The following is a 22174-nucleotide window of genomic DNA, read 5'->3' on the forward strand; positions in this document are numbered from 1 at the left end:
CAACAGATCGACACCGAATTTTGAAGAGCTCCGGTGGCCCTTTGGTTTTTTTTTCGATCCCCCGTCAGGGCCTGGTCGGCCCGGCCACGTGTGACTTCAAGGCTGATGGAACGGACCCTATTCTGCTTCTGTCCAAAATGCCATACCAAGTATCCGTATACGGATCAGCATCTGGTCTGTAACTTGTGCTTGTTTCCAGAGCACAAGGAAGATACTTGTGAAGCCTGTCGAGCATTTCGGTCGAGGAAGACATTAAGAGACCGTAGAGCCAGAAGACTGCAGATGGCGTCGACCCCGACAGGACAAGAGCATTTCGAGGAGGAAGAGGAAGCTTTCTCTATCCACGAGTCGGACTCGGAAGAGCTCGAGGCCGAAGAAATGCCGAAAACCGTGAGTAAAACGTCGAAACATCAGACTCACTAGAAGTCAACAAAAGCCCAGGGGACGCCACCGCCAACAGGCCATGGCTTAACCCAAAAGATAGGTGATCGATCCAAGGCACCGAAAAAGGGCACGCTTGTGTCGAAGTCATCCGACTCCGGTCGAGATACCGCCACACAGCAATCTCGGACCCGAGACATCGGCTCAGAGAAATTTCGGCACCGGGACAGCGGCACCGAACAAGTTCGGCACCGAGACACTACCACGCCGAAAATTAAAAAGGTTTCTTCGGAGCCTAAAAAGACGTCCGAAAAAGTTTCGGTTCCGAAACATCCAGCCTCGGAGCCGAAAACAGGTTCCTATACAGAGGAACAAGGATTGTCCTCACAAATGCAAAAGCATAGATTCGGAGAGGAACTTGAAGCAGTAGAGCCAGACTATACTCAAAGAAGGCTCCACATTCAAGAAGACACAGGGAAGATAACCACTCTTCCCCCAATTAAAATAAAAAGAAGACTTGCCTTTCAAGAAAAGGACAAGCAGCCACAGGCAAAGGTAGCAAGGAAAACAACTCCACCACCGTCTCCACCACCATCAGTGCACACATCACCGGAAGCAACTCCTCCACTGATGCACTCCCCGACTCATACTACAATGAGTCAAGATGATCCCGATGCATGGGACCTTTACGATGCTCCAGTATCGGACAACAGCCCAGACTCGTACCCTGCCAGGCCGTCCCCACCTGAGGACAGTACATCTTACACACAGGTGGTCGCAAGGGCAGCTGCTTTCCATAACGTCACCTTGCATTCCGAACCAATTGAGGATGACTTTTTGTTTAACATGCTATCCTCCACTCATAGCCAATACCAAAGCCTACCTATGCTCCCAGGAATGCTAAAACATTCAAAACAAATCTTTCAGGATCCTGTTAAAGGCCGAGCCATAACTCCAAGGGTGGAGAAAAAGTACAAGCCACTGCCAACAGATCCAGTTTATATTACAACGCAGTTAACACCAGACTCAGTAGTTGTCGGGGCAGCTCATAAGAGAGCGAACTCTCATACCTCGGGGGATGCACCACCTCCAGACAAGGAGAGTCGCAAATTTGATGCTGCGGGCAAAAGGGTTGCAGCACAAGCAGCAAACCAATGGCGCATTGCCAATTCACAAGCACTTTTGGCAAGATACGATAGAGCTCACTGGGATGAGATGCAACATTTCATAGAACACTTACCCAAGGAGTTCCAGAAAAGAGCACAACAAGTGGTGAAAGAAGGACAAAGTATCTCTAATAATCAGATACGGTCTTCAATGGATGCAGCAGATACGGCTGCAAGGACAGTAAATACTGCAATAACAATAAGAAGGCACGCATGGCTGCGCACGTCAGGGTTCAAGCCGGAAATTCAACAAGCTGTGCTAAATATGCCATTTAATGAACAGCAGTTGTTTGGGCCGGAAGTCGACACTGCTATTGATAAACTCAAGAAAGACACTGATACAGCAAAAGCCATGGGCGCACTCTACTCCCCGCAGAGCAGAGGCACATTTCGCAAAACACCTTTTAGGGGAGGGTTTCGAGGGCAACCTACAGAAACCACAACATCACAAACAAGGCCCACTTACCAAAGCCAATATCAGCGGGGAGGTTTTCGGGGGCAATATAGAAGGGGACAATTCCAGAAAAATAGAGGAAAGTTCCAAAGCCCCAAAACTCCTCAAAATAAGCAGTGACTTACAAGTCACACATCCCCATCACATAACACCTGTGGGGGGGAAACTAAGCCAATTTTACAAACATTGGGAGGAGATAACAACAGATACTTGGATACTAGCAATTATCCAGCATGGTTATTGCATAGAATTTCTCAAATTCCCTCCAACAGTCCCACCGAAAACACACAGTATGTCAAAACAACATATAGATCTTCTAGGATTAGAAGTTCAAGCATTGCTCCAAAAAGAAGCAATAGAATTAGTACCAAAACAAGAATTAAACACAGGAGTTTACTCACTGTACTTTCTAATACCCAAAAAAGACAAGAGTCTAAGACCTATACTAGATCTCAGAACATTAAATACATACATCAAATCAGACCACTTTCACATGGTTACATTACAAGAAGTAATACCACTGCTCAAACAACAAGACTACATGACAACACTGGACCTAAAGGATGCATATTTCCATATACCAATACATCCTTCACACAGAAAGTACCTAAGGTTTGTATTCCAAGGGATACATTACCAATTCAAAGTGTCGCCATTCGGAATAACAACTGCGCCAAGAGTTTTTACAAAATGTCTGGCAGTAGTAGCTGCACATATCAGAAGGCAGCAAATACATGTGTTCCCATACCTAGACGATTGGTTAATCAAAACCAACACGCAAATACAGTGTTCACAACACACAAAATATGTCATAGAAACCCTACACAAACTAGGTTTCTCAATCAACTACCCAAAGTCACACCTTCTGCCGTGTCAAACACAGCAATACCTAGGGGCAACAATCAACACAGTAAAAGGGATTGCCACTCCAAGTCCACAAAGAGTCCAAACATTTCACAATGTAATACAAGCCATGTATCCAAAACAAAAGATACAGGTCAAAATGGTAATGAAACTGCTAGGCATGATGGCTTCATGCATAGCCATTGTCCCAAATGCGAGACTGCACATGCGGCCCTTACAACAGTGCCTAGCATCACAATGGTCACAAGCACAGGGTCAACTTCTAGATCTGGTGTTGATAGACCGCCAAACATACATCTCGCTTCAATGGTGGAACAGTATAAATTTAAACCAAGGGCGGCCTTTTCAAGACCCAGTGACACAATATGTGATAACGACAGATGCATCCACGACAGGGTGGGGAGCACACCTCAATCAGCACAGCATCCAAGGACAATGGGACATACAGCAAAGACAATTTCATATAAATCACTTAGAACTGTTAGCGTATTTCTAGCGCTAAAAGCATTTCAACCCATAATAACCCACAAATACATTCTTATCAAAACAGACAACATGACAACAATGTATTACCTAAACAAACAGGGAGGGACACACTCGACACAGTTGTGTCTCCTGACACAAAAAATATGGCATTGGGCGATTCACAACCACATTCGCCTAATAGCACAATTTATTCCAGGGATTCAGAATCAGTTAGCAGACAATCTCTCTCGGGATCACCAACAGATCCACGAATGGGAAATTCACCCCCAAATACTGAACACTTACTTCCGAATTTGGGGAACACCACAAATAGATCTATTTGCAACAAAGGAAAACTCAAAATGCCAAAACTTCGCATCCAGGTACCCACAACATCAGTCTCAGGGCAATGCGCTATGGATGAAGGTCAGGGATATTTGCGTACGCTTTTCCCCCTCTCCCACTCCTTCCATATCTAGTAAACAAGTTGAGTCAAAACAAACTCAAACTCATACTAATAGCACCAACATGGGCAAGACAAACTTGGTACACAACACTACTAGACCTTTCAGTAGTACCTCATGTCAAACTACCAAACAGACCAGATCTGTTAACACAACACAAACAACAGATCAGACATCCAAATCCAGCATCGCTGAATCTAGCAATTTGGCTCCTGAAATCCTAGAATTCGGGCACTTAGACCTCACACAGGAATGTATGGAGGTCATAAGACAAGCTAGGAAGCCTACCACTAGACACTGCTATGCAAATAAGTGGAAAAGATTTGTTTATTACTGCCATAATAATCAAATTCAACCCTTACACGCATCTGCAAAAGATATAGTAGGATACTTACTACATTTGCAAAAGTCAAATCTAGCTTTCTCTTCCATAAAAATACATCTTACTGCAATTTCAGCTTACCTGCAAATTACGCACTCAACTTCATTATTTAGGATACCAGTCATAAAAGCATTTATGGAAGGCCTAAAGAGAATTATACCACCAAGAACACCACCAGTTCCTTCATGGAACCTCAACATTGTCTTAACACGACTCATGGGTCCACCTTTTGAACCCATGCACTCTTGTGAAATGCAATACGTAACGTGGAAAGTTACATTTTTAATTGCCATCACATCTCTAAGTGAGTGAAATTCAAGCATTTACCATTCAAGAACCATTTATTCAGATACACAAAAATAAAGTAGTTCTAAGGACAAATCCTAAATTTTTACCAAAAAGTAATCTCACCGTTCCACTTGAATCAAACAGTAGAATTACCAGTGTTCTTCCCACAGCCAGATTCTGTAGCTGAAAGAGCACTACATACATTAGACAACAAAAGAGCACTAATGTACTACATTGACAGAACAAAACTAATTCAAAAGACTAAACAACAATTTATTGCCTTTCAAAAACCTCATACAGGAAATCCAATTTCAAAACAAGGCATTGCTAGATGGATAGTTAAGTGCAATTGCTAGATGGATAGTTAAGTGCATTTAAATCTGCTATCTCAAAGCTAAAAGAGAGCTGCCTATTACACCAAAGGCACAATCAACCAGAAAGAAAGGTGCTACCATGGCCTTTCTAAGAAATATTCCAATGAACGAAATATGTAAGGCAGCAACATGGTCTACGCCTCATACATTTACCAAGCACTACTGTGTAGATGTGTTAACTGCACAACAGGCAACAGTAGGTCAAGCTGTACTAAGAACATTATTTCAAACTACTTCAACTCCTACAGGCTGAACCACCGCTTTTGGGGAGATAACTGCTTACTATTCTATGCACAGAATGTGTATCTGCAGCTACACATGCCATCGAACGGAAAATTTCACTTACCCAGTGTACATCTGTTCGTGGCATTAGTCGCTGCAGATTCACATGCGCCCACCCGCCTCCCCGGGAGCCTGTAGCCGTTTAGAAGTAGATCTTTAACATTTGTACAATTGTAACTATATTACTTTAAAACTCATTAAATACATATGTATTCACTCCATTGCATGGGCACTATTACTAGCATACACAACTCCTACCTCACCCTCTGCGGGGAAAACAATCTAAGATGGAGTCGACGCCCATGCGCAATGGAGTCGAAATGGGAGGAGTCCCTCAGTCTCGTGACTCGAAAAGACTTCTTCGAAGAAAAACAACTTGTAACACTCCGAGCCCAACACCAGATGGCGGGATGTGCACAGCATGTGAATCTGCAGCGACTAATGCCACGAACAGATGTACACTGGGTAAGTGACATTTTCCATATATATATATATATATATATATATATATACTAAATTGAGCAATATGCTCCATGATATAGCATAGGAAAGAGGAATATGCTACTTGTTCATCAGCTGAAGAAGGCATACGTGTGCATACATAACAGTTCTTTGCATCAATAGGTCTTTTGTATTCTTGTACTAATATAGAATAAACATTTGTTGAAGAATCTTCCTTCATGTATTCTACGAAAGAAACCTGTAACTTACCTTCATTAATACCTGGTCTGGAAACTGTGCTAGTGAACATATCTACAGAATTCTCTGCCTCTGGTGTAAATTGTGTTAGTAATAATATGGCAATTGCTAATAAAACTATTAATGTAAATACAATGCCTATAATAATTGTACATCTATTTCAGGCACATATATTTATCTAAAGTCAGATCTTACGAAGTAATATGTATATAACAACAAAATGAATGTCTTCATCTCAGTCTGGAATTGTCTTGATGATTTTCTTCTTGCAGCTTTATTTACAGCAGTCTTGTTTAATCTTCCTTAACCCTTCTCTGGGTTCTTCTAAAATGTTATCCCTACTCTTTTTTTGCTGTTGCTGACCTAGGTAATCTTCTAATCTCTTAGTAATTTGTATCAAAGTCATTAGATCAAACAGTCCATTTACCTAATTTGTCCATGACTGAATGTTTGCTTTGAGTAATTTCAAGGAGGTTCAGGCAACTCTTTTTTCCAGTCAAGCAAATCTGACATTGGGATGTTTAGCACTTGGCTCAAATAGTATGTCCATTCAGTGATGAATATCTTTGACAGGGTAGCCTAGCTCTTCTAGATCTTCTGAGTACTTGTTGATCTCTTTCTGTGTCGCTTGATGTCACTTGTACAACCTGATTCTGTTTCATCATCAGTTGTCAGTTATATGGATCCAACTAAGACACTTGATTTCAACTTCTTCTGATTGTAAGTCATTGGGCATTCTGTATTGTGGGTGTCTTTCATTGTTCTTGACCTTGTACTTGTTCCTTCTCCTGGATGTTTCTATTTCTCCATTCTTTATCAAGAGCTCCAATGCCACTCTGTGAGATATCCGACAATTGAATGTCTTCATCTGTCTGCAGATCTTCACCCCTTTCTTCTAGCTGGCTCTGATCACAAACTTTTCTTAGAACACTATTTCTTCATAAGGGCCTCTCGTTCTTTGGGTATGAGAAGCATGTACCTAGTTTGTTACTACAGCACTCTTGACAGCTGTATTCATGATCAGAATTACATGAAATGGGCCTTGTCACCTTGGCGCCAGGCAGGACTTTCTCACTTGTTCCTTGATAAGGACCCAGTCACTTGGACTGAGGTCATGACATGGATCTTGATGTGGATTTACAGTGACAGCTTCAACAAGTCAAGAGACAGAATGCACCACATCATCCAGTCCTTTGCAATAATCGAGTACCATATCTTCTGTAATGTTCACAAGTGCATTTGCAGGAACAGCAGGCAATCTAATTACGCTCCCCATATTGTGTGGGAATAGACCAGTGTTTCTGTCAGGTGTACTTCCCTTACTTATTAACACCAAAGGTAAAGCATCAGGTCACTTCAATGAAGTTGAAGCACACACTTTTGCCAGTCTGGATACAATGGTTCTGTTGATTTGCTCATGATTTCATATACTTCAGGTCAATAACTGCAGTGCAGCTTCTGTTCAGTTTGCAATGCTGCACACAACATTTTAATGATTTCACTGTTGCATTTAGTTCCTCAATCTGACCCTAGAGAAACCAGTATGTCATACCTTGGGACCAGCTCCCTTAACTGTAACTTGGCCACATTGAGACTGTCATTCCTCCTTGTTGTCTAGAGAAAATGCATACCATAACCAGGACATATCTCAGCCCATCACAAATAGGCATTCTGCATTCTATTAATTGGACTTCCCTATCACCCTACGTGACTCATTGTGACTGGTGTTTGCTTTCCAACATTCACTGGTTGACATGTTACACATCAGTGACACAACTGTTCTGCATGAGCCCTGAATCTGGGATTAAAACAATTGTACCTAAATCACCTATTGCAGATTTTGTCCAGAAAATGGGACATAACATGAATATGTTTTGCTTATTGCATCAAATTCCATGTGTTCTGCTAATTACCACACTTTCACCCCGTTTAAATTCCAGCAGTATCAGCTGCTGCAACTTAACAAGGGCCGTGGACTTTACGTGTCTGGCAATTATCTGGTGTGATAAAGTCCCCACCTCTCATACTCCCAAACCTGCTCAAACAGATCTATGTGCAGGGCCCTTAAAAATCCAGAATCTCATAACCAAGGCCATAGAGTTTTCTAAAACATTGGCAGGATTCAGAACTCAACTATCACATATTGTTCATGTAGAACTGAGGAAATGAATTAAGCTAGAAATATACACTAATAAATACACAAAGGAGCATGTGATCTTTTGGAATACATTGAAAATGCCATATATAATCAAAGTATGATTGGATATATAATTAACAAATCAAGAAAGCCTCAGGTGGAATAAGATGATAATTATAATAATAACTACTGTAGCAATCAGTTACCTAGCACCTGCAGTTGTGCATTTGTCATATGAATTTACCATTTCATTTTTGCTTCATTTGTGATCAATGTAGTCGGAGTATAATTGTTATTCTGACAGATGTTAAAAATTGACCACCACAACTAGAATAAACTATGTATGCACTCTGGCCCTCATTCTGACCTTGGCGGTCGGCGGAGAGGCGGCGGTCGGACCGCGAACAGACCGGCGGTCAGAAAAATGGCATTCTGACCGCGGCGGTCACCGCCGCGATCGACCGCCACTTCCCCACTCCGACCGCCACTGCGGTCATGACCGCCGGGCTGGAGTTTGCGCACTCCGGCCCGGCGGTCGTCCCAAGACCGCCAACGGTATCATGACCCTGCCTACCGCCGCGGTTTCTGGCGGTCGGGAACCGCCATGTGAACCATGGCGGTAGGCACTATCGGGGCCAGGGAATTCCTTCCCTGGCACTGATAGGGGTCTCCCCCACCCCCCACTACCCACCCGAGTCCTCCCCCCACACCCTTCACCCCCCTGCCACCCCCCAGAGGTGGTACGAACCCCCTCCCCACCCCCACCCCGACATGCACATACATGCACCCCGACATGCACACACCCCCAACATGCACATATACACACCCCCTACACACACATACACAACGGGGACACATACCCGCACACATACATGCAGACATGCGCACCTGCCGAACAGCACACATTACCCATAGACACAGCAGCACCCCCCGCCCGCATACACGCACTCACACACCCCCTCTACACACTCACACGCACACCCCCATGCACGCCCACATCACACAACACCCCCCTCCCCCTCCCCTCACGGACGGTCAACTTACCTTGTGCGTTGGTCCTCCCGGAGGCGACGGGAGCCATGGGGAGGTGACCGCCAACAGAACACCGCCAACAGAAGACCGCCACACAGATATGTGGGTCGTAATTCTGTGGGCGGTGTTCTGCTGGCGTGGCGGTGGAGGTTGACCAGTCTCCACTTGTCCGCCGACCTCCAGTGTGGCTGCTGGCGGTTTCCCGGCGGAACGCTCCCAGCGGTCGGAATGCGCACAGCGGCATACCGCCGCGGTCGGCGGTCTTCACCGCGGCGGTAACTCGGCGGTCTCGCGAAAAGACCGCCAAGGTCAGAATGAGGGCCTCTGTCTAATACTGCATTGCACTGATCTTTTCCTGTGTATACCTATTTATTGCAGTCATGCTAAATGTACTGTAATGATGCTAAAAATAGCAGGGGCATTAGAGCATTTTTGTGCTGGGAGGAACGGCCACTGTCATCCAGGAAACAGGTCCATTAAGAGATGTACTGTTTTTCCTTTCCAATTCTTCACTGTTTATGTTTTATTCGGATGAACTTCTGATAGCTGTGTTGGTAATTTTGTTTCTCTTGAACCTTTCAGGCCACAGAAGAATTCAAGATCTATCCAACATGGGGAATAGTTGTTTGTATGTCGCTTATAGGGTTTGCAGTGCTGCCTGTCCCTATAGTCTTCCTTGTTCGCATATGCAATCTTATTGATGATAGCTCTGGTGGACTGGCTGCGGTTTCTTATAAGCGAGGACATATAATTAAAGAAACATCTAATCTGGAAGATGATGATGCCAGTTTGATTCATGGAAGGATTTCCAGTGAGATGCCATCCCCAAATATTGGCAACAGCATTTACCGAAAGCAAAGTGGATCACCAACTCTAAAAGTTGACACTGCCCCCAATGGGCGATATGGTATAGGATATTTAATGGATGATATGGCAGACATTCCAGATATGCCTGAATCTGACCTATAGCAGCAAAATATGGTGATTGTACTATTTCTGTTCATATTACTGAACATTAGCTGTGGTAAACACAAAGCATACCTTAACGTTTGAATGTGTAGTGTTAGCAGCTCCTGTCTGCAGTATTAATCCAAATGTAAAAGATAAATTGTCTTTAATCAAATGAATGGCGCTCTCTAACCCCCTTTTTGCACTGAAACCAATCTTTTGTAGTGAAGAATGAATACCCTTCGCCCCCATGTGTGTTCCACGAGATAGTTTATTTCTTATCATTATTATGTTTTAAAGTATGTGTTGGCCCTAAAAGGGACTGTGCTTTTAAAATATGCAGACCCGCTGGTGTGTAACTCTCACTATAATTTCCAGAAAAATCACAATGTTGGATATTACCACACCTCCCAAGGTACTTATAAATCAGAATTCCTGTTTCACATTGAAGGTTTTCATTGTACCCAGTTTCCTATTTTCATCAGCATTGTTGGACCTTTGTACTGTTTCCAAAAGGTTTTCTTTATTGGTTTTATTGGTTTTATTTTTCAGTTTAATCCCTTACCATAGTATCATGAGCACCTCTGCTGCATCAAAGTGTGTGTGATGTTCAGACCAGTGTCCTCAAATTGAAGAGGATCTGTTTCAACATCCACGCTTACGCATTTCCAAAAAGGAGGGGCACCTTATTAATCTAAATTAGTGTTTCATTTATGATAGTTTTTCTGTGCATAATCAAGACTTGAACATTGTCTTCGTTTGTGAGGATGCTATGTCTTAGTCCCAAATCACAGTCCTATTTAGACTGCAGATTTTCTCAGCCATAAGACTTTGTCTGTGTGTGTAGTAATATCTAGAAAAAGTCTGTGCTGCAGTGTATTTCCTATCAATTCTGGCATGTACATCCAAGTGGTATTAGGTTGCCTCTCTAGAGCAAAACCTCATCAAGCATTTTAAGTCTTCACCCATCTTGTTCTGGTTACAGCATAAGAAAATGTGAAGTTTAGTTAAGGACACCCCTGGTGCCTGGGAAATGGTTAGTAAATAAGGGGGCTTGCTTGGTAACCCTTATTGTTAACTTACCTCCGATACTGATAACCTAATAGTGCCAATACTAACATATTTGGCATTGATCAGTCTTGCAACACATCTCTAGTGAGGAGCATCTTAAAGCTCAAACATGTCACAATATTACTGTTCTTGCTACTCTCCCTATATATTTTTGGGTGATGTGGAGTGGAAAGTAAGAAAGAAAGCAATCCAAATACATTTCCAATGTTTTGTAGCATAAAAGAGTGAAAATATATCCTGTAAAAGTGTAACATTCTGCTTCATGGTTAGGGTGTATTCCCACTACTGGGTCAGAAAAATGACAAGTGCTGTGGGAAGTTACTCTGCCCACTGGAAGTGACTGACTGATTGACTGATTGATGATTGTGCACAGGTTTTTTTTTATATGGTTTACAAGGTATTTCTGACAATCTGCTTCCTTCACAATCAGTTTTTAGTCTGCCACCTTCACAGAAGAGCAAGGATAAAGAGGGCCTTTACTCCTTGTGAGAAAGGGGATTTGGAATGAAGAAGCAGGTTCTTTAGCGGCCATAATGTTCCATTGTAACCTTTTGTGAGCTGCCATTCACTGATATCCACAATAAAATGATCCCACAGAATTTAAATTTCATGTCACAAAAAACAGCAACGTGCTTTGCATACTCCACAAAGCAATTCTGAGGACTCACTAGATTTACATAGAAAAATATGCATATTTATCTACACACCACCTAGAAACATGTTTCTTGCTAAAATCACATTGTTTACTATGAGGGTTTAGTAAGGAAGAAGCATTGGATTAGGCCAAACTTTAGAGGGACCTGTATCTGAGATCTCAATCAATTATTCAAGCTTTTAGTTAGAGTCTATGATCCTTGCTGTCTGGACAATCCTTTGGCAGCTGTATCTCATCCCAGTAGGAGTCTTCAGCTTTTACCTCAAACTAAATGGGCTGCATTACATACACAATTGCCTTTGCAACTTGATATCACCTCTATAGCCTACTTGTTATTGAAGTTGTGCTGTTTGGGGTTTCATAAGGGAAAGAACATTGGGCCAGATGTAGGAAACTGTTTGCGACTCGCAAACGGCAAAATTTGCCGTTTGCGAGTCGCAAAACGCAGTTTCCTATGCAGAAATGCATTTTGCGAGTCGGAACCGACTCGCAAAATGCATTTCCGACTCGCAAATAGGAAGGGGTGTTCCCTTCCTATTTGCGACTCGCAGTGGGATGCAATACCATTTGCGACCGCGTACGCGGTCGCAAATGGCATCGCAGTTACCATCCACTTCAAGTGGATGGTAACCCACTCGCAAATTGGAAGGGGTCCCTATGGGACCCCTTCCAGTTTGTGACTGGACCCACAAATATTTTTTCAGGGCAGGGAGGTTTCGGTATTTTTTAAGTGCAGCTCGTTTTCCTGTAAGGAAAACGGGATACACTTAAAAAAAAAAAAAAAAACTGCTTTATTTGAAAGCAGTCACGAACATGGAGGTCTGCTGACGACAGCAGGCGTCCATGTTTGCGAGTGCCTATACTCGCTATGGGGCCGCAATTTGCGACCCACCTCATGAATATTCATGAGGTGGGTCATTGCGACCCCATAGCGAGTCGCAGTCGGTGTCTAAGACACCGTACTGCATAGCAAATTGCGAGTTGCAATTTGCGAGTCGGATGGACTCGCAAATTGCAACTCGCAATTTGGTTTGTTGCTACATCTGGCCCCAAATTCCTGAACTCACCCCCCCCCCAGAGTAGAGCTGGTACAAAGAACATACTAAACCAGCCTTTAATTTGAGCATCACTCTGGCTTCATGCATGCAGTAAAATGCAGCTCCAATAACAAACAAGCATTTGCAATGCAGTGGGTCTGGCATTTGCTCGAGTTAGAGCTATTAGCATTGTAAACTCCTAACTGGAATTTTCTTGCCACACAAATTACAAGAAAAAAACACAGTACGATTGCGCTATGTTAAACGCAGCGCAATCGCGCTGAAATTGAAAACGGAAAAAACGAGCGTGATCATGCAATTTAAACCCCAGCGTGATCATGCTGCGTGGAAAATTAACAGATAAAGTAGTCCGGAAACCATGCTGAAAACATCGAGCTTCGAATGGTTCCAGTAGTTTACTGGTGCTGTGTAGGTGGGCTAAGCACCGGAAAAGGCATGACGTATGCATGCCTTTCACAAATGAAAGCAAGCGGATTTTAAAAGGCAAGCCCACCAACCAATGAAAGTGACTGATGTGACATGGGTGTGGTTAGAAGCCCAAAGAGAGATTACAGCATGGGGCGGAGCGCTTTGCGCTCACCCATAAAAAGGAAGTTAAGCTTTGTGCTATCAGGCTAAATTGTGAACCATGCGTGTAGGATGTAATATATGGGCCCAGGTTTTTTGTACAGTTTAATATGCTTTATATTGCTGTCAAGGTGAAAGGACAGGAAGTGGAAAAGCACAGTGAATCTTTCTGTAGAATAAAGCCTGTCAGGTTATGAGAAAAAGATGTAGCCATCAGAGGTAGCAAGCAAAACTAGTGACACAAGAATACATTGGTGGCAGGATAAAAGATAAAGCTTTGTTCAGAGAAATCCATGTGGGATTTCTGCAACGACATTACGAAATAAAGAATTTAACATTTTCACACAAAAGCAGTAAAAATAATGAGGGCGCAAAATGTCACTATGTCAGATATAGGAATCATGCGTTATTGCAAAAGTAAAATCTTTAATCTGTTTGGTATTGTATTGGAGACTGATGGCCTGACACACTTTGTGGAATGCCCTATGATGCAGCTCCGGTAGTTTGCCCAGAACAAAATGTTTCCCTTAGACTCAGTAAAAGAGTGTTACTTTAAAAAAAGTAATATAAGACTGGAAACAGTAGACAAGAAGGTAGAATATACAGTAGAAACGGAGGTAGGATATGTGTGTTTTCTTTTTTCTATATACAATTCGCTGTCACCTTAACCTGAACTCAAAACTAACAATCTCCAAGTGGATAATCCATTTTCATGAAGGCACAGAGTATCTTTATTGGCGAGGCTGGATACTTTGTTTTGGCCCTAAAGTGAATAATTGTTCTGCGCCCCTACATTTAGGAAACGTTTTCTAATATTCTTCCTGAATGTCGAAAAATCTATACATTTTCTCTGTTTCACCCAATTTCTCTGTCCGCAAATTAACTCAGTTTCTATTGTATGCTTTCTAGGAAAATGAACCACGGAGTCCCATTAACCACAGAAAAACCTATTGCTAAAAACTTTACTCTCTTCTGCTTATCTATTCGTCTGTCCCAACAATTCCCAAAGCTGGAGTAGATACTGCAAACAATCATTAACGAGATTTTCCATTGCCAGTACTATAAATGTGCCGCTCCCCACGCTTTGGTGTCCTGACGGGTCCCACCCGTGCTGAAAATACTGTTTACAAAGAGATGTGACCTGTAAGATTGGAATTACGTTTGACTCCTTTCGGGGTCGCCTGAAGCCCAGCAGTAGGCCTCTTCCTCTTAAAAGGTGACGAGGTGACAAAAATTAAGACTAGGTGGAACAACAGCCAATTCAGCCAGGAATATGTTTGCTCTCTTAACACTATTGCTAAGCCTTGTGCAGGTTATATATAATAACTTAAAATGATAAATATCATATAAAATAAATATCTAACATTGCTATCAACTTCCTTATCTCAATTTCCTGTGAAAGTTTAATGTAAATTTTGTGTCCCTTAACATAAATTCGCAAATTTGAATTGTTTAACCATTTTGCTATTTCAAAAGTAGGCCTTTTTCAGTCTGCTGGGCACCATGTGGTTTAGGAACCCTGACGTTTTGAATCCAAGTAAAATGAAATGCCCTCTTAACTCCTTTTTTCAAGCAGAGAACATGTATCTGGAGTCAAGCTAGCAGGAATCTAGTCATCTGTTAATTCATAGACTAAATACCAGATACCCAGAGTAACAAATGAAAATAACACAGTAAAAAGTTGGATTTCTTAAAAGAAGCATAGAGGATGAATGCAGCTGCCCAATGCCCCATTTACACGATTTAGCAAGGTCATCATGGAGACCGAGTTTACCTCCCTAGAGCTGGGTCATTTGCCATTTACACCTGTCGGGCAGTGAGGCTGCTGCAGTCTCATTCTCCATGACTGCTCAAAGTCGAGCACCAACATAACCATGCTCTTTTTTTAAATGTTGAGGGAAGGAGAAGAGTGGACGACTAAAAGGAGGGAGAGGGAAGACAGGGAGGGGCATTGCAAGTGGATGAGATAATGCCACGCCGCGTGATGGGCATGATAAGTTACATTACAACATCATAGGTAGCTATGCATATACACCCATGCATGCGTATACCAGCAAAACTACTGGGGATCTCAACTGCGAATGCTAAGGACAGACATCTAGGCCCCGCAGGGCGATAGCGGCTTTTTTGCTGCGGACCAATGGATGCCTAGTAAGCAATGCAATAATTTCTCTACACATGGCACAATTATATGGCCAATCAAAGGTATTTCTGTTTTCGAAGTCATGTGTCGAATTATATGCTCTTCATATTTCATATAAAAAGGACAACATTTTACAAAATACATCAGAACAATAATAAACACATTTCAATCATGTTTAAACACGGTAGAGCAGTTAATAGCAGTCTTTCTTGATTTCCCCTAAAACAAGTGAACTCTTTTCTAGAATCATAGTATTGTGAACATGTTTTACATAAACAATCGAGAGAACATCTAGGAAGGACAGATGAACAGGCTGTCCCAAGTGCACTTCTGAATGAGTTCACATTTCCTGGGTGCTAATGGCATCATTACGGTTGGTGATGTTTGTGCAGTGTGTACCAATATATAATGTGTGGGACACGCTCTATAATTGGCCGACTTGCATAACATATTGCTCGTGCACGCGGGGCTTTACCGTGATGAGAGTGTTCTATTTTCAATTTCAGTAATTATTGCTGTCAGGTCCGTGGTTGGTGCTTCAGGTGCAGTATTCATCTTTTCAGCAAGAGGAAAAAAATCTTCAATCATGGCAGAGGATAGCACTTTCACGTTGTAATCAACAATTAGCAGCCTGTATGATAACGTAAGTGAAGGAGAACTCTGATAAAATTATGCCACATGTCTAGTGCAAAATTGAGAGATGCTGTTAGAGAAAGAGTTTTTTTTACATTTTGTATGTGAGATAAGATGTCTTGGGTTGACTACATTTATTTATATTTTCTGGACAATGAATTATGCAAAGAGTTTCACTTTCATCTCTGGTTATCTAAAAAGACTACACCAATTATCAGTAGTAAATCTCAAGGAGTGAATTGTTACAGGAAATGTTTCCAGCATATACCCTCATGTGATAGAAGTAGCTCTCGAGTGGCTTTATACGATCTATGCCAGTGGTTCTTAACTTTTTGACTTCTGTGGACTCCCACCCAATCATTACTGGAACCCGGGGATTCCCCCCTGTATAATTATTGGAATCCGGGGACTGCTTGTGAGTCATTATTGAATGCTGAGGACCCCGGTTTAAGCATTTTGGATGATTTGAAATACAAAACAATACACAAAAAAAATATATAGAAGCATTCATAAAAAACACATACACAAATGATTAAAAATTTCATTTAATTCACAAACACAAAATTTTAACGGCCCTTACTATATTCTGTTTGATGCACTTGCACTGCTCCCACAAATCAATCTGAGGATACAAACTTAATTCTTAGCCTCCAGTTTGAAATTTCTTTACATTTGCGGAACGCTTTCACGTTTTCACTTGTATATTTTGCTTCTTTATTTATGCCCTCTTCAGTAATGTGTTATTATTATTTTGTTTTCTAAGCAGTGGCGAGCCCCCTGAGTAGGCTGTGTGGAGCCACAAGGTTCCTTGGACTGCAGGTTAAGAACCACTGGTCTACTCATTTCAGAAATATATACAATGTTAATGATTTTGTTTAACATCTTAAAGAACCATCACTACTATGCAGACTTTGCAGCAATGTATTTTGTTAGTTTACTTATGTATTTTTATAAAAATGGATTACACCAGAAATGTCATATTTTTGAGCTTCAACAAGTTGAGAGCATTAGAAATAATATATCTATATACCGAAGACGTACTTATGTGTGAAGGTTAGAATAACCTGTGCATGACTGATATTGCGCCTTTGCAGTGCGTAGATGGATAAAGTTGAGGAAGCGGGTCCTCGATTTGCAAGGGTTCTAGGGCATTAGTGAGCAAAAAGAGCAATTGTCGAGTTGGGCATTCATTTATGTTCAGTGGTGGCTGATGGCATATGTACTGTCAATCACAACAGTTTGGGGAATAGGTGGATTTTCATCAGCTTCCTGATGACAACAATTGCACTGAGATTATCAGTGGTGGATATCGGGACAGCCACACCTAGATCATGGTTACTTTTGGGAACAGACTGAGAGGGAGAGTGGTGTGAGAATAACTTGCACTATTGTTCGGGTTCAGTGATTTAATTCTTTTGCAAGCTGTGATAACTACATGTGCCTGAAAATGATAATGGGTTTGGACAGTCGGTTGTAAAGGTGAGTGGGCAAAAAGTAATCCTAAAGCCTATAACTGTCTATTATTCTGCCTCTTGAATCTTGAGGGGCAGTTTCAGTGTGTTATGCTTCTGACGACTTATTAAAGGGAAGTGCTGTAGTCCGGGTTAGAGAGCACCCAGGTATTTTCCCAGGAGCGGTTGTGAAAAGGTCTCTTGAGTTATTTTTGCTTTCTTTGTAGTTTTAGGGGATGGCACTTGGAACACGTCTTTACCAAATTCTTATGTTTTGACTGATGATTTATATGATTATTTGAACCAGGGCATTTTGTTGCTTGTTTTCAAAAGGCACACAAACTCTGATGATAGTGAATTTAATAGAATATTGTTGAAATTGTACCTGTCTCAAACATAATATTTACTAACAGAAAGCACAGTGCCCCAAAGTCAGAGTCTAAACCACTGTCTTGAGCTTAACTTGAAGACTAGTTGTGCCTTCTCCTATTTGTCTTAGATATTGACAGGAAATTTTACCCCTGGCAATACCAGCTTTAATTCTTTTTTAGAGAAAAGACAACAGAATTACAATTTTGGACATATGCAAATTAGAGATCGCAACAGCATTGCTGCTAGGTCAAGTCATGTTATTTAGTAAACATTAATGATAATTAGAACATTGGAATGTAGGTAGCTCCATTGAAAACAATGGAGTGCTCCAGGCTTTTACTGACGGTAAAAGTCCGCAGCACCAACATTCCAATCTTCTTTGTTCACAGCAGCAGCAGTGAACAAAGCCTCACGGAGCATGAGGGGATTGTAATCCCCTCCGGTTCCGTGAAGCCTTTGTTTTATTTAGGAGAACATTCTGCCCTCTAATGGCAGGCTCTTTAACGTGGGAGCTGGCCTTTAATAGCCGGTAGAGCCCGCAACGGCGGGTTCTAAGGCTATATAATAACTTTGGAGCAGAGGTACAGTTACAGGCAAGAAAAGAAAGAACATGTTTATAATCTTCCTGGCTCTATTGCAATGTGTATCAGTAGCCCCTGTCACAAGCCAGTACACTGGAAAAACATCAATATACTATTTAGTGTGATGAAATAATATAACATCGTATCATAAATATTTTAAGAACTATAAACGTTGTTCAGAAAGTAACATTCAAGGTCATCACCGTCAATGTATTTTGCCTTTTAAAAACATTGCTAATGTTGAATGCAAATTCAAAAATTCCCAAATAATGGCGTTTTTAGAAAGATTGTTCTGTATTGACCACTTTCATAAGATTGTTATCCTTTTATTTGTTACTATAAATATTCCTATTGTATACCATCAGAATTGAAGCTATGCCTTCCATAGTCTGGCGTTTTGTCTCTCAACCACACTTTGATGCTTTTTTGCCTTCCGAGAGCAGTTTAGGAGATTGAATATCATCCATGTTTCCTAAGGAAAAAAACTATTTGCTCAGCATCCATCAGATGAGAAAAACAACCAGGGTGTGCCCAAGTAACCCTTATGCATCTGGGCCTAATAAAGACCTTACCCGACCAACTTGTGTCTCTGATGAACTGGACTTGAGTCGGTCAGGTGAGGTGCTTTTGCCAGAAACAAGCCGGTTGAGGCATAGCGCATTTTACAAGTAATATTTCATCTGGTCTTGCATATATAGAATTAATGAGTGCTGCTGTGGATTTAATCTAATTTTAGCTGCAGCGACTCACCCAAGCTGGAAGGTCATTCCTCCTTTCCTTAAAGTCCTGAAGAGGCCCGAAGGAGGTAGGGGCCGAAACTCGTTGACACCTATTTCTTGGAGGAGTCAGATGTATCTGATGGACCCATTCATCGATAAATAGAGGCACCTCATCCCATGTTACATTGCCATCCCAGGGCTACCTCCCAAAAAGTACTGACATATAAAAATACAGAACAGTCATGATTGATTAGTATTAAGTAGAGGGACTATTACTTGATACATTTTTTGTTCTGTACAAATTGTCTTATTTTTTATGTCTGTGTGTGACTCAAGACACCCAGGGACTGTAAGCAAAACTAAGATGACTTCCCCTATACTGAATAAAGGAATTTGTATGCCATATATTGAACATTCCAGTGACTAATTAAGGTTTTAACTGAGCTGAACTATGGTTGATAATTCTTCCCTGATACGCCTTTCTATATCCTTTACAGCATCCATCTTAGGCAGTATTTGCCTTGTGCTGAACGACCCCATACTGGCATACCAAAAACAGCCCCTAACATAAAGATTACACTGACTGCAGTCTGAAAAAACAACCTTCTATCTATGACAAAAATATATCACAAAGTTTGCTTATAATGGACTTGATATTCCATGTACTATGCTTGCCCTTGCATCTCAGATTAAAGTTGTGCTTCAACACATCTGTATATTATGTTAATAAGCTTTCAATTCTGTAGATAGCATTTACACAACTTTTTGCTGCACACAAAAGCATTTGCTAACTATTTTCTTATGCAATATATATATAGACAAACACTATAAAGAACTCAACAACAGCACTTACAGTGGAAAACATTAATCAAAAATCGCTGGCTGCAGATGTAAATGTTATATCAAAGATTTGTGTCTTGAGTGCAAAACTATGATTTAACACTGTGTTGTCAGATTAAAGATTCACATAGTAGTGCAGTTTCTGTATTTTTACATGCTGTGTGCCTAAAATACCTGTTGATATGTATTGTGGTTACCAGAGTACATGCAGTATATTTATACAATACGTGTATTGTAAATATGTACAAGTGAATGTGAGAAAAACAAGTCTTGAAACATTGCATTTGCTGGGCTGGATTTTGTTGGCTTTAAAGATTTTTTTTTTGTATTTGGCAGGGCCGATATGGCATAAACTTTATGGTAAAAATAAATAAAATATACGTATTACAAACAGTTGTCTCAATTTAATACTTGTAAAACATTTATAAAAAATACAAACTTTGAAGTAAAGTCTCTACTATTTTTCCAGTTGTTTGAATTGTGTGGCCCATCCTTGGTGATGAAACACACACACAGCTGCCACTCCCTCTAACACACACATACAATATTTAATGGGTAACAATGTAATATCGTCCTGTATTGTCATTCATGTGTTCTGGTGATATAATAAATATAAGGTTAAAAACCAAGTTCTTTGTAAATGTCACCAAAATCCCAAGAGTGCAATATAGGACCATCATTCATGTTACACATTATGTACATTTTATACAGTACATGTTTATTTTTCTCTAGGAAAAGAGTGTTTTTCTTGAAATAAGTAAATGAAACCAGTAAATAAAATACTGAATTATTCACTTTTTGGTTGCACCTTAAAGAAAGGAAAACATTTGATCATGTGATTATAGAGGTTAAATTTGAGCAAAAACAAATGTTAGTATGTCAAAAAACACATTTTGTAGTAGAAGTCAGCGATTGTTTAGGCTTCCATCAAAGGGTACAGCTAACAAAGGGCCATGATTGCAATTTGAATGTTCTTTGTTTGTTTACCTTTCATGAATAGGATGTAGATTAAAATAAAAGGCAACAGTGAAGCCTACCAGCTGGTTTTGGTGCTGCCATTATCTCAGTGCACTGCCATCTTTATAGACTACTAAACTGGATGGATGTAAATCAAAATGAGACCAGGGCTCCCATTATATTGCTTCATAATTCACAGAGATTTTCTCTTATTTCAAATGTGCTCAAAACGATTCACCAGAAAGACACAATCCCAGTGAAATATGTTTTTTTTTTAAATCACCACTTTTTGTGCCACAAGGTGAACAGAAGTTTACTAAATATGTTATATGTTTCATAGGTGATAGACGAGTTCACAAACTTGTTCAATATCTTAAAGTTTCCAATAGTTTCCAGTGCTATACCATGTACACCATGGCCTAACTTACAAATACATTTGCCACGTATGCCAATCACAAAATACACCAGTTGCAGATATTCTGCAGTTTTATCTATCCAAACAGGTTTATGGATATTTTTTGGAGCAAATGCATGAGTCAGTTCTTATCCACGTAGTTCAAAGAATGTGCCACTGGGAGCCGCACAGTCGTCGAAGCAGTGTCCTTGAGGTGCGGCGTCAGAACATTTATGCTGAAGTCAATGCATCATCTTCACACTGCACAGCCAGCATTCCGAAGGTGAAGTGCCCAACCTGCTGGGGATGCAGTTGTGGAAGCAATGTCCTTGTCAATGGTGGCAAAAGCGATGCATTGGTCTCCCGGAGGGATGCAGCTTTTCCAATCTGCGCAACAACATTGGTGTATCGATCTTTGCAGGACATGACTCACAATTGACAGAGTCCACCAGCAAAAGCAAAGTTGGAGAAAGTCTTTGATGGCCCTGAGACTTCAGAACCGGAAGCAAGACAGCAAAACCTTAGATCCACTTGGTTCTTTAGAGGATGTAGAGAAATAAGTCCAGTCCTTTTCACTCCCAGGCAAGAGACAGCAGGCAAACATGGCAAAGCAGTTCAGCAGAGTGGCAGTCCTTCCTGGCAGCACAGCAGACCTTCTACCTGGCAGAATGTCCTCAGATCCAGAAGTGTACTGATTTGGTGGGGTTTTGGGTCCAGTACTTATACCCAGTTGACTCTTTCAAGTGGGAGGAGATTTCAAGGAGAGGCCTATGAAGTGCACAAGGTCCCTGTCCTTC

At 41.2% G+C, this 22174-nt stretch overlaps 1 protein-coding gene across 5 annotated transcripts in view; it reads left to right on the forward strand.

Annotated features, from left to right (window-relative positions):
• The window catches only part of SLC6A15 (solute carrier family 6 member 15), a 397869-nt gene extending 377450 nt beyond the window's left edge, over positions 1 to 20419 (forward strand). For all 5 annotated transcript variants that reach the window (XM_069228753.1, XM_069228752.1, XM_069228751.1 and 2 more), the window contains one exon: positions 9571 to 20419. In XM_069228753.1, the coding sequence (XP_069084854.1) occupies positions 9571 to 9957 (387 nt within the window). In that variant the 3' untranslated portion in view covers positions 9958 to 20419. The remainder of the gene's footprint in view (positions 1 to 9570) is intronic.
• Positions 20420 to 22174: the final 1755 nt, after the last annotated feature.

Source organism: Pleurodeles waltl, chromosome 4_1 (genome assembly GCF_031143425.1).
Source record: "Pleurodeles waltl isolate 20211129_DDA chromosome 4_1, aPleWal1.hap1.20221129, whole genome shotgun sequence".
In the NCBI taxonomy this organism is placed as follows: Eukaryota; Metazoa; Chordata; class Amphibia; order Caudata; family Salamandridae; genus Pleurodeles; species Pleurodeles waltl.